At 40.7% G+C, this 13,248-nt stretch overlaps 1 protein-coding gene across 1 annotated transcript; it reads left to right on the top strand.

The window, feature by feature from the left end:
* Positions 1–4,240: 4,240 nt before the first annotated feature.
* On the top strand, positions 4,241–12,686 carry ENC1 (ectodermal-neural cortex 1). The gene is made up of 2 exons (XM_008638613.2): positions 4,241–6,074; positions 9,560–12,686. Exon 1 carries the CDS (start codon positions 4,273–4,275, stop codon positions 6,040–6,042), a length of 1,770 nt encoding a protein of 589 aa, XP_008636835.1. The 5' UTR covers positions 4,241–4,272; the 3' UTR covers positions 6,043–6,074; positions 9,560–12,686.
* The last annotated feature ends 562 nt before the right edge of the window (positions 12,687–13,248 follow it).

Genomic DNA, 13,248 nt, shown 5'->3' on the forward strand with positions numbered 1-13,248 from the left:
CCCTCGGGGCGCGTAAGGGAGGGCAGGCAATGAGCGAGCGCCTCGCTGCTCCGTGACCTGTCTGCGGCGCTGCTCTCCCTGCGCCGGTACAGAAACTTTTGCACGTGGTTATTGCTCTATAAAGGAAACCAAATGCATTTAGCTTCTCCCACTGGATTTTATATCAGGCTGGAAAGAAGCTCTGCGAGTTTCTTTTCAGAGACGAAGTTACTTAGGTGCTTTGATGGAGCGAACTGAGGGGAATTTAGAGTTGCGTTTCTTTGTCTGCAGAGCTGTAGTGCATTCCTAGCAGGAGCAGCGTGTTCTGCTTTCTGTCTCGCTGCAGGTCCTAGGCAGCCACTGAGTTTGAAGACTTTAGGTAGGCTCACGGTTTGCTTCTGCCGATAGTATCGGTGCAGATTTAGCAATTGAAAGCGGTGTTAGTTACATCGATGGGATGATTAGTAGATTTCCTCTTTCGGCTGTTTCACTGACTCTTAAAAAAAACGCAACCACCGTGTAATTATACAGTCGTATTAAAATGAGCCTGCATCAGGGATGTGTCAGTAATTTGAAAATACTTAATTTTTCAGTTTATTTAGGCTGAGACCTGCATGCTGTAGAACTGTTAAGTGGGACAAGGAGCCTGTTGTTTAGTCGTAAAGTAGTGTTTACTACTGGGCTGCTGTGACAAGTAGGCTGTTGAAGTGTAATTATAAATCAAAGTCTTGGTTCAACCTCTGTTCCTAGATAAAATCTGTATCTGTAATTTACTGACCACTTCTTGTCTTTTACATACAAATACTATTTCTAAGGAAAAAAACGCCTGAAGGGAACTATTATATATGTAGCCTTATATATGAAGGCTAATATTTTTCAAGATGATCACTTGATCACTGACTGTAAATTACCTCTGTTGAAGAATTTGAGGCTTACATAATTTTCAACACCAAACAGAGAAATCGGAGATGTCATTTTTACATTTTGATTTTCTTATAAGATTCTGGATTGACCTAATTGCCAGAGACTCAGAAAGGATGTTTATGGAAACACTGCCTGTTAGTGAATGGTGATACTGCTTCTAAGGGTGTTTGTTCAGGTAGTCCATGTGTGAACTCATCTCAGCACCATAGTGGAGGAAAAAGATGTGTATAGATATGTATCTTTGTTCTGTTTGGGGAAATATGTTAACTTATCTTAAATGTGAATTGGCATATTTTGAATTCCTCTCAATAGATGACATTGCAATGATAAAGGCAATCTTACAGGAACGGTTCAAGACTAGCATATGTGAAATCTACTTCTCAGCAAGAGACTAAGTCTTCTGTTATAGCAGGGTGAAATAGTGAGTGCCTTATTCAGTAGCTGTTTGAGAGGGGTTCTTATGCAATTTTTTTTTTACAGTGATATTTTTTACTATGGCTGTGAGTGGGCTTTGGGTAACAGACAGTGATCTGTTTCTCCCCTCTGCATGTGGTCTGTAGTTCACTAGTCTCCACTGTATGCATAACTGCAGGGTGGATTTTTTTATGTTTGCCTCTATTTTGTTGTGGTTCTGGGCTCATTCTGAGTGGCGCTGAACAAGTGGTGCTCATGGTAGTACACAGCCTGGTGAAAGATTTAAATGCCTGCATTTGCAGCCTCTGATGTGAACTTTACCTGCCCTGTTTCTGAACCCTGTGTGCATGATGAAAGAAAGTTTTCAGTATACTCTGAATTCCCCCAACATGAGGGGGCAAAGAAGAGGACCTGTGTTTTCATAGAGATCCTGACATGCCTAGACTGTGATGTCTACACATTCAGTTAATTGGAATGGAGGGTGAGGGGCAGTGAGCATATTCAGATCCTGGTTATTCTGCTGTCTCTGATCAGTGGAGTGTTTAGCTCCCATCCTGCTCCCTGGTGAGGAACCTTGAAAGAGTAAGTCCTCAGTGTGAGGAAAACCCACCTGTAGAGATCCAGTGAATACTTTGCATTGCATCATAATATCATTTAAAATAGTAAAGTGCATGGAAAAGTTTGAAAAAAACTACAGTAAAGTGTTCAGCTTCCTGTTTGTGTCTTCAAACTGCTTGTATACTAGTGTTTCAGGCCATGACCTTTCTGTAATCCTTCAGTTTCAGGAGATTTCAACCTGTAAATAGTCAGTATCACATTTTTGGCTATAGGTTAAGTGGGTTATTTTAGTCTGAGATTAGTGCTCAAGATCCTTGAATGCCATCTGCGTATTTTTTTGCCAGACAATACAATTCCATTAAAGGTCATTTAATTTTCCTTGTAAAAGAGTTTGTTTTGAAGACATACCAGCTGCCTTAAGCTGTTCTGTGCTTAGTGTATTTAATAGGTTGGTCTAGGGAGTACTCGTAGGATCCCTTTCTAAACTTTTGCATGGTAGAGACAGATACTCTGCCTTGTAGCTCTGATGTGTAGGATTCCTCTCTGGTTTGAAGGACTTTGGGCTGAGCACCATATATTGGGCTGTGTTACTTGCTTTTTTCAATCCCAGTTAAGTTTCATCAGGCAAATTGTGTTTCAGATAAAAGGAAATGGGCTACAGTAGTTTTACAGTAAGGTGTCTCTTTATTCCTTACTTTAAATTTGGTTTAGGGGCTTTTTTTTGCTGTAACTGAAGGGAAAGGTGTATCACAGACTTGCTGTTCAATATGGTGAATCAATTACATTAGCACAGATAGTGAGGAGGATGGTACTGGCTGTGCTGCATTTATACTGCAGGTGTTGCATGCTCTATATACACAGATTGCTTCTTCTGAAATGGAGTCTGCTGTCCAAATTAAACATGTGGTTTTGATTTTGTTATTTCTGGTCATATGAATCTAGAAAAATACATGTATTTAAAAATGCTTCTTTTTGAGGCTTGTAAAGCTCTTGTATTATCTTGAAGCATGAAATGTGGGAATGAAATTCTACAGTTCTGCAGTGCTTAAAGATGCTCAAGTATATGAAAATGTCTGTGTGAGAGTAAAGTGTATCCACATTAAAAACCTTCGCAAGTGGCCCCAGGTCATGCTCTGACTTAGGACACTGCATGCTTTCCAGGTAGACCTTCTGGCCAGTTCTTTATTTGAAGGTGCAGTAAAAGGTACTCTGGACATTCAAATAGCATAATAATTAGGCAAGTTTGGTTCTTGGCTTTCTCTGAGTTTTCTCTGCAGTTTGAAGAGAGAGAAGTGAGATTATTAGAGTACTGATTAACTGCCACAGCTTGCACTGAGTTCTGTCTGTTTCATCTCCTACTATTTGCACTGTGGCTTTTTGGCCATTAGCTTTATATGTCTGGCAATATTCCTCCCTTTCCCTATACTCCATACTATTTTGACTTACTTAAATCTGGAAACTTGCTGCTGTAATTATACATATACTTGCAGGTAGGTTACTGTTACCATGGCAGGTAACAGTAACATTCACCTCTAAATAGGATCTGAACAGCGTTTTGTTTGCTAGGAATAGAGCAGGATAGGATATGTCTTCTGTTTCATGCCTCCTCAAAACTTCAGAATGAACTGATGGCTTAAGCTCTGAGGACCTGACTCTCCAGGTGGCTTCAGAGGCCATGTCTCAGTGACTTCAGCTGGTAGTCAAAACATGTTTTTCTGCTGACCCTGCCTATATATTTGCTATAGTGCTGAATTCTGTGGAATAAAGGTGGGACCTGTAGAATTTACTAGTCTAGGTTTTTTTACATTTACACCAGCCTAAATGTATGGTTGATACCAGGGTTTTATTTTAAAGTTCGTTTTTTTTTCCATTTTGTGCTGTTGCATACGGAATCACTATACCAAAGGGAAGCTTCCTAATGGGATTAGTAGGTTTTTGTTCCCTATACAGCTTTTGACATTCCTTAGGTATTCTGTCTGGTAGCTCTTCCTGCTATGATTCAGTACAGGAGAATGTTTCAAGCGTGTGCATGTGTATGTATGTAATGAATCAGCTGGTCCAGGCTGGGGAAGGGTGAGAAAATCAGTCCTGGTTCATTTTCTTTCTCTAACTTACTTGCTTACTGTATTGCTATGAAAGTTGGAGATCAGGTTTCCCAAGATAAACCTGCTCTTGGGCAACAAATTTAGACTATGTCATTTATGAATCTCAGCTTACAAAAAAATAAACACATGCCAAAAGGAGATGCAATTCTTTGTCCACTCAGCTGTAAATTAAGGCTTTTTTCTCCCCCATCCTATAGTGAATAATAGACACACTTTTTGATATGTAAAAATAATAATGAATTTTACTTTTATTTAATATAAATTTTTTCTTTGCTTATAGGTGTAAAAGAAAATGTCAGTCAGCATGCATGAAAATCGCAAGTCTAGGGCCAGTACTGGCTCCATAAACATATACTTGTTCCACAAGTCATCCTACGCTGATAGTGTCCTTACTCACCTGAACCTCCTGCGTCAGCAGCGTCTCTTTACAGATGTACTTCTCCATGCTGGAAACAGGTCATTCCCCTGCCACAGAGCAGTTCTAGCTGCTTGTAGCCGCTACTTTGAAGCAATGTTCAGTGGAGGACTGAAAGAGAGCCAGGACAGTGAAGTCAACTTTCACAATTCAATTCACCCAGAAGTCTTGGAGCTTCTTCTGGACTATGCATACTCCTCCAGAGTTATCATCAATGAGGAAAATGCAGAGTCATTGCTGGAGGCTGGTGACATGCTGGAGTTTCAGGACATTCGGGATGCTTGTGCAGAATTTCTGGAGAAAAACCTTCATCCCACCAACTGTCTCGGTATGCTGCTGCTGTCAGATGCTCATCAGTGCACCAAGCTGTATGAGCTCTCTTGGAGGATGTGCCTTAGCAACTTCCAGAGTATCAGTAAAAGCGAAGACTTCCTTCAACTGCCAAAAGACATGGTAGTGCAGCTCCTTTCCAGCGAAGAATTAGAAACTGAAGATGAAAGGCCGGTATATGAATCAGCTATCAATTGGGTCAACTATGACCTGAGTAAGCGTCACTGTTACCTGCCAGAGCTGCTGCAGACAGTGAGACTGGCCCTCCTGCCAGCCATATACCTTATGGAGAATGTGGCCATGGAAGAACTTATCACCAAGCAAAGGAAAAGCAAGGAGATTGTAGAAGAATCAATAAGATGCAAGTTGAAGATCTTACAGAATGATGGAGTGGTTACCAGCTTGTGTGCCAGACCCCGAAAAGCTGGTCACTCACTTTTTCTTTTGGGTGGCCAAACCTTTATGTGTGACAAGCTGTACCTGGTGGATCAAAAGGCAAAGGAGATCATTCCAAAGGCTGACATTCCAAGCCCACGGAAAGAGTTCAGTGCTTGTGCCATAGGCTGCAAAGTGTACATCACTGGGGGACGAGGATCAGAAAATGGAGTCTCCAAAGATGTGTGGGTGTATGACACCCTTCACGAGGAGTGGTCAAAGGCTGCTCCCATGCTGGTAGCTAGGTTTGGCCACGGTTCTGCTGAACTTAAGCACTGTTTGTATGTAGTAGGAGGACACACTGCAGCAACTGGTTGCCTTCCAGCTTCCCCTTCAGTATCCTTGAAGCAGGTAGAACAGTATGACCCCGTGACCAACAAATGGACCATGGTTGCCCCACTGCGAGAGGGAGTAAGCAATGCAGCTGTAGTCAGTGCAAAGCTGAAGCTGTTTGCTTTTGGTGGTACCAGTGTTAGCCATGACAAGCTGCCCAAAGTCCAGTGCTACGATCAGTGTGAAAACAGATGGACAGTACCAGCCACCTGCCCCCAGCCCTGGCGCTACACAGCTGCAGCTGTTCTGGGAAACCAGATTTTTATTATGGGTGGAGATACTGAATTCTCTGCATGCTCTGCTTATAAATTCAACAGTGAGGCATACCAGTGGACTAAGGTGGGAGATGTGACAGCAAAGCGAATGAGCTGCCATGCAGTGGCATCTGGAAACAAATTGTATGTGGTTGGAGGCTACTTCGGCATTCAGAGGTGCAAAACATTGGACTGCTACGATCCCACGTTAGATGTATGGAACAGCATAACAACTGTGCCATATTCATTAATTCCCACAGCATTTGTCAGCACATGGAAGCACCTCCCCTCCTAATTGTGTATAAGTTGGCAATTAAAAGTTACCAGGTAAGAAATAACACCTTTGAATTTCACTGTAATAATGCTTTTCAAAAAACTTTTCGGCAGCAGCTCTGAGGAGGGGTGAGTATGTTTGATGCAATTTTACATCTGGAGCACCTGTGACACATACATTCATGGGCTGTTTTAAGCCAGGCACCATGTCTGTGACAAAGCCAGATGCTGGAAGTAGTTTGCCATATATCTTGCACTGACTTTTACAAGGCCTTTTCCTTCATGATTTAGATGTAAAGGACTGAGCAAAAATAACATTTTCAATTTGTGGGGAAATGCAGATAATCTTTTGGAAATTGGCTCTGCTTTTAAGTACTAAATGCATGCTAAATAAAGGTTCCAGTGCCATTTTCCTGATGACTGAGACTCAGTCACTCTGCATCCAGTAACAGTACCCAAAAAAGATACAGTAAATTCTGATCTGAAGTCTGATAGTAAATTCACTTGAATTTACATGCTGATGCTTTAGGGAAAGCTGCTGTCTTATGAGAGGTGTTTTACAGGGAGTTCAGGCCTCATTTTCAATCTCACCTAGACAGCATGGTTGCATCTGCATGGATTAAGGTTGCATTTTCTCCATTGCTACACTTTAAAATACAGACTTTTCAAAATACATATGCTTATATATGTTGAACTAGATATAGTGTCAGGAAGATGTGTAATTAATATTGCTGCCTGAAATAATTACTAGTCTATAGCACACACTGTTCCAAAACAATTTAATTATACATAATGGGCCAAGCTCTTACCAGATGCAACTTCAGCATTGTATCTTCTCACAAGCAAGTCTGAATTTGGTCTTGCTTGATTGGTTGTTGTGCATTTCTTATTTTTGGGAGGAGGGGAGAAGATTTTCACTATTAATCTGTGTATTTTGCAACAAACCAGGTAGACTCCCGTTTGTGTTGTGTTGCTTTTATTCCCCACTTCCTCCTTGTGGCTTTAGTACAAAATCAGTTACTGCCAGCCAAATAAATATAATGATGTCCTTGATCCTAAATAATCAATGCCCTGTGAATGGTAGTTTCTTTTTTGATTTGAGCAGTGTATATTGTACCCATGAAGGCAGGCAGGTTATAAAAAAAAGGCAAATAAATAGAGTTGCAGTAATTAAATAAGCTATACATGTGCCTTTGGGTTACCTAAAAGTTCAGACTGACAGAGATTCTCCAGAATCTTCTCCAGGGAGAACAACTTATGTATAAAGACTTCTCTAGGTTCTTCAGTTTGGGACAGATCACTGGGGAGGTTTCTTTGGTGTTTTTTGCAGCAGTTGACATTTGCACTTAATGCAAACCCCAAAGGTCTTTGAAGCAGTATAGATAGTGCAGACAGTTACTCTTGTAGTTGCCTTTCATTTGACTGGGAGCTTTGACTGAGTAAGGAATACAAGGTTGGGCCCATGCAAAGCAGCAGCTCAGCTTTGAAATCTAGTGTGAAATTGCGGAGTGTTGTGCCACTAGGTGCTCTTCTCTCAGGTGGTTGTTTGCCTTGAAAATACTACCCTCTCTCTCTCCCCTCTCTCTCTCCCCTCTCTCTCTCCCCTTCTCACTCTTTTTTTCCCCAGACTTCTCTTGGGAAAGCACGACAAACTTTAGAGACTTGGCAGGTCCTGGTTACTGGCAGTAATTGCCCCCCGACAGCAAATGGAAGCCCTCATTTCTGTGTGTCAGCTTCCTCCCTAGCTGGGAACTATGTCTCAATATCTTCAGTTAATTTGTATTATTACTGACTTTATGCGGTTCTCAGTGTTATCAGAACAGCAGTATTGAATGCCCAGACTCAGGTCTGTGCCAAGAAAAATATTGACTTATTCTTCTGAGTCTGACTTAATTGTTCTGGAGTTTGCAGTACGTGAGGGAGTGTTTTATTTTGAAAAAGAGTTCTCAGAGTATAACGGTGCAAAAAGCTTTCCTTTATTCTGTAGTATCTTGTTAAAAGCCATTATTTTAGCTTCACTAATACACAAGATAACTGGCTTAACAAGCACACAAGATAACTGTCTGAATGTAGCCATAGACTGAAATCTCTCCAGTGCTGTGTGCTCATCCAGCAAGTAGGTTGTTTTTTTTCCTACTAACTCCTGCTGCTTTGTCAGTGGGTGGGAGGGACAAAAAGGAAATTACTTCTGATTGCTCTGTTTTCATGGCGCTGTGTGGCCCCAGTCTGACAGCTTTTAGGAAGACTTCAGTCTGCTTTGTCTTGTTCCTCAAACTTGAGAGTTTTGAGTCGTTTTTTTTCCCCTCTGTTTTGGAATTGTTTATAGTTTTTTTAAAATTCATCCCATGACAAGAAACACTGTTTTGACTTCAGTGTTGATAGTCTGTATTGATGGGAAGTATGTCATGCTATGCTGAAGAATGCCTAGAAAAGACTAATCACACTAAGAGTGGACACTTTTTTAGACATAAAAAAATAGCCCACACTTGCAAAAGCACTATGGACTGTTATGTAGGCTGGGTTGTTTCCTGTGAATGTTCTCTGTTGTTCTTAGACAGCCTGAGAGAGTTGTGGTGTGTTCAAAGGATCTGTGGGTGTGCTGGAGCTCATTTGCATTGTAATGAAGTAGGATTTGCCTTCTAAAATTCTAGCAGTGCTGTCAGAAATTGCTGATGAACTGATGATGGTTTAGAAGCTGGCATTTTGATACAGCTTCACAGTGAAAAAGCAAAGCACAATCTCAGTATCCAAAGGCTGAGTTTCTCATTGAATAATAAATTTTATAAAGGACTCCAGGATGGATTTATCGATGCATAGTATATTGCTGTGTGAAAAGAAATGAGGGAGAATTCTGCTCTAATGAAGAGTAGATGTATTTTAAGTAAGGGAATTCTATGGCCCTTTCTCTACTGTGAGTAAATTCAATTCAGAATTTGTTAAGGTGGAGGGAGGTATTGGGGTGAGACACTTTCACCTTCCCTTCTGCTTTGATCCAACCAGGTTTGTTTTGGCTGAGGGATAGAAAAAACTCTGCACTAAGTGCTCATGTGGGTTTTTGTGGAAGAGAAGTAACAAAAGCTTATTTGCCTAAAACAAATCCACGAAGTTTTAAGATTCTGGGGGAACATAAAAATGTGCAAGTATGCAGGATACTGAGCCAATCACTTTGGGCCAGTTTGATTTAGGTTTCAAGTGACTGAATTTCTACCCCAAAAGTTAGTCAGTGTTTCTGCAGTCAATAGGATGGTTTGCAGAGTAAGGTGAGTAGAATAATGAAGTCAGAATCTGGTCCTAAATAATTATGTTCTTGTCTGGTTTATGTATCAGTAGTTGGGTATTGCACAAGAACCTTGACGTTCGGAGCGGGCAGGGAAGCCCACTAACGTTGTAATGTAGGATACAATATTAGGGTTGTATCCTAAGCCTAGCTTTTAAATTTTCTTTGACATCTGGAAGAAAAACCTTATGGTATATTGTTGCAGCAAAATCTTTAAAGTAATTTCTCTCCCCTTTCCTTCTACCTCTTCCCATGCTTTTAGTTTACTCCTTTATTTGGAGAAGCGAATTGGAACCTCAGATCTGGAGAAGTTTTAATGAAGAAAAATCATTCAGCATCTCTTGCATTTGAAGAAAATCATCTGCACCTTGTAAATTATCCAACCTAGACATGAAGGAATGGGAGAAGAAACCCCTGTCTTCAGTGCTTCAACACATGGTTTAAATATGAATGGACAAACCTGTGATCTGGTCCTTGTGCTAGTAATTGTGGATTAATGCCAATATTAATCAGTCTTTCAAAGATGAAAAAACCAGAGACAGAACTTCTCTTAGCTGTGCACCACACAGCGCTTGATTTCCATGGACGCCACTGTTTTTATGTGAAATTCGAAAGGGTTGTTACCTTTCTTTGTGATGGTTTGAAGTGCCAGCACCAGCTGCAGCAGAAGCAGGCCAGGTCTGAAACAGCAAGATGCTGCTGTGAATGAAGATACAGCAGTATTGCTGCTGAACTCTGCTGACTGGAGTGTGCTTGCCTGTGGGCAGTGCCTGCAGCATCTGTTACACCCTGTGTTGCATTGTCCTGTGTGCAGTAAGTTACCTTCTGCTTCATAAGGACCAGTCCAGTGGTGAAATGTTTTTGCAACAGTGGGGAACAAACATTACATCCCCGAAATGCTCATTGTTCCTGTTCCTCCCTGTATTTATAATTCAGTCTGTCTGATTCCTATTATGTTACTTCTTGTAGATATAGTTATTTATTGTTCAGTGGTTGCATGCTGAAACAATGCCTGCAATTGTCTTCATGTTGCAAGGGCTTGTGTGAATTGTATGTTTTGCACATATTGTGATTGCTGACTTGCTCTGCTGCACAAAGAAAGAAAACTATTGGGTAACAGTTGGAGGTGGGAGGGAGGAGTGGCTTCCCAGTCGGAAATGGAAGGATTACAAGACAGGATTTTAAATTACACATGTGCTAAACGAAGAAGCCATGGAGGTCACTTTCTCAGGCCACCAGCTCCCCAGGTTGCATGTGGTGTGTCTTGTAGACGGTGTCCTTGCAACATTTCATTTGTTGGTCATGCCTTTCAATTTCTAACCTGGAAATAGCCAAAGTCTCTTGCAACATTCTCTTTGTGCAGCTTCCTGATTGCAACGCAAATACTGTGGAAGAGCTTCTGGATACCAAGCCCAGATGAAGTCATTGTCCAAACTTATTTATTTATTTATTGGGTTGGAGGAGGGTTACCAACAATATAGCCACATTGTCCTGAAGGAGTGGAGAATGGTGATTCAAGAATAAGAACAAAAATAAAACCTCAAAATATGTTAATGAGGAAGTCTTAAAAAAAAAAAAAAAAGGAAGAAGAAAGAGCAGCAATTTTGCACTGACTGGATTGCCTCATCCATCTGGATTTCAGATGATCATCTGAGTGGCCAGATGTCAAAGACCCAAGTGCTCTAGAAAAATTCTTATGGGGATAGATAAAGAATTTCAAACCTCTTATCTTAAAAAAAAAAAAAAAGCCCTCAAACTCTGCTGCTTTTAATTTTTGTTATCCAGGTGTGTCTTTAATCACTTGGTTGCTCAGAAGCCTCAGATAATCCTGAGAAACCAAACTTTGATTTATAAATAAAATTGTTTCTTATTATTCTGGTCTTTGGACAGAGATGATGCTACCCTTTTTCTTTGGAATTTCAGAAGCTTGTGTTTCACAGGTACTTTCTTTGCCAGATCCTGTCATGAAGCTTGTATTGTGTTGTGTTTTTTCTTAGATGTTTCTGGAGCCCAACTTAGCTGGCACATTCAGTAACATGGTTGGTGTGTGCTGTGGTATAAGTAAACAGCTGCATGTGTGCATGCAAAACAAAAATAGTCACATTGGTGATGCTTGCCTTTCTCTGTGTGACAGTGATGTAGCTGTATTTGTGAAAGCTTTGTCATCTGAAAGTGTTTACATTGGTCACTGGAAGTTTCTCTGTGCTGCCTTACATTTGATTTGCTGTTTGGAATAGACTCTTTACATTTCAGAAATAAGGTATTTGGAGTTCTGTGAATACTGAGAGAACATTGATTAATCAGCAGTCATTTGCAGTTTTTGAAAGGGTGAGTTCCAGCTAGATGTGATAAAATTATAGTTCCACTGATTAAACTGATTCCTTGAAGTGATAGATTAAAAAAGTATTTAAACACACAGCCTCTCTAACCCTGCCCCCCCCCTTAGATGGCCTTTAAGCAATAGGAAAACAGATTAGGATAGGTCTACTTTCTATATCCCTGTACTTGCACAGGTTGCCATGTTGAAGCAAACAGCCTTGAATTTTTGTTGCCTTTCATCTTGTGGATCACTCTCAGGAGTATGAAGGGAGCCATAAAATCAGACTTCCTGTGTTTTGCATGTCCTCTCACCAGGCACTAGCAATTACATAAGGTACAAGGAAGTAAAGAACTGGGTCCCCAGGGGCCCCTGTGTTTGAATAAGGACATGTAGCTTTGAGACCTGTGTTCTCCGTCAAGCTGATCAGAGTCTAGAGGTGAAGCTGCCTTGCATCTATTTAGCTTATGAAATCTGTTTTGTACCACCATGCAGCTTCCAAAAGTGGGATGAGTTTTCTGCAGCTGTTTCCAAAGTTGTGGTCTGCTTTCAAGTCCTCAATTAATTCCTGTGTGTAGGCTGAAGGAAGCTGAAGTCAGGGTGGGCCTCTGTCTCTGCAGGGAATACACTAGGCTCTTGCTCTGTGAATTGTTGTGGGAATCCTGGCTAACTACTTGACCATTCCAGTCCTGCAAAACACCCCACACTTTGAAGCAAATGCAGTTCACAGCAGAGTGCACACAAAAACCCTGGCATAAGATGGGAAGGTTCCTCTTATTTTGCAGGCTGGTTGCTGTAGAAACATGTAACAAAGGACAGCCTTCCTCTTCTGGTGTAATTGTGCAGCCCCTTTTCTATATGTCTGACACCTGTCTGAATAAGAGTGATTAGAACAGAATAATGTTCCCATTCCTGGCCATTGAAGACATGGTTCATGTGCTAAAAGAAAACTGTGCAAGTGAAGAAGTAAAATTGTCTATGTTGTTTGCTACTACATCTTAAGATTTTGTAAAACTCACTTTTTTTCACAATGTGAAACTGAAGGTCAATAAATTATTAGATATTTCCTCTACATGGCATGTTTATTTGAAGTGTTGACTCTTCCTCCCCTCTTTCCTCACCCCTAAATGCTTTGAATCCTGTATAATGCCCTTTTTATGTCCTCTTAAAAGAAGCACATCAGCAACATGCAATTAAATGCTTTGGTTTAAGCTTCTGCTTCAGTTGCGCTTTCCTTCCCTTTGTTCTGTTCTGCTGCTGTTACTATGATCTCTATCTCAAAGTTCAGCAGTTAAAACTCGGAGAGCCTCAAAACATTTAAGAACAGGAAATGCAAGTTTGTTGGTGCTTGCATTACAGTTTAGTTAGTGCCTGATACCACTCGGAAGTGGAATTAGGCATCTTGAATCCTTTCTAATTATTCTCAAGTCAGAAAATGCTGGCTATGTATAAAGCATTCCAGTTGTTCTATATACTGTATGTGTATAGTCAAACTCTTTGAACTTTTCATCTTACTTATGTTTCTGTGTATACATGGTGGTGGGGTTTTTTGTAGTTTTGGGTGGGGCTTTTTTGTTTGATTGTTTGTTTGTTTAAATGCCATTTTAATAATATTGATTGTCTACATTGGCTTA

Source organism: Corvus brachyrhynchos, unplaced genomic scaffold (genome assembly GCF_000691975.1).
Source record: "Corvus brachyrhynchos isolate BGI_N302 unplaced genomic scaffold, ASM69197v1 scaffold467, whole genome shotgun sequence".
Classification (NCBI taxonomy): domain Eukaryota; kingdom Metazoa; phylum Chordata; class Aves; order Passeriformes; family Corvidae; genus Corvus; species Corvus brachyrhynchos.

What these genes read in the sequence shown, in the direction of transcription:
- ENC1 (XM_008638613.2), top strand. Translation starts at nt 4,273, where the DNA reads ATGTCAGTCAGCATGCATGAAAATCGCAAGTCTAGGGCCAGTACTGGC.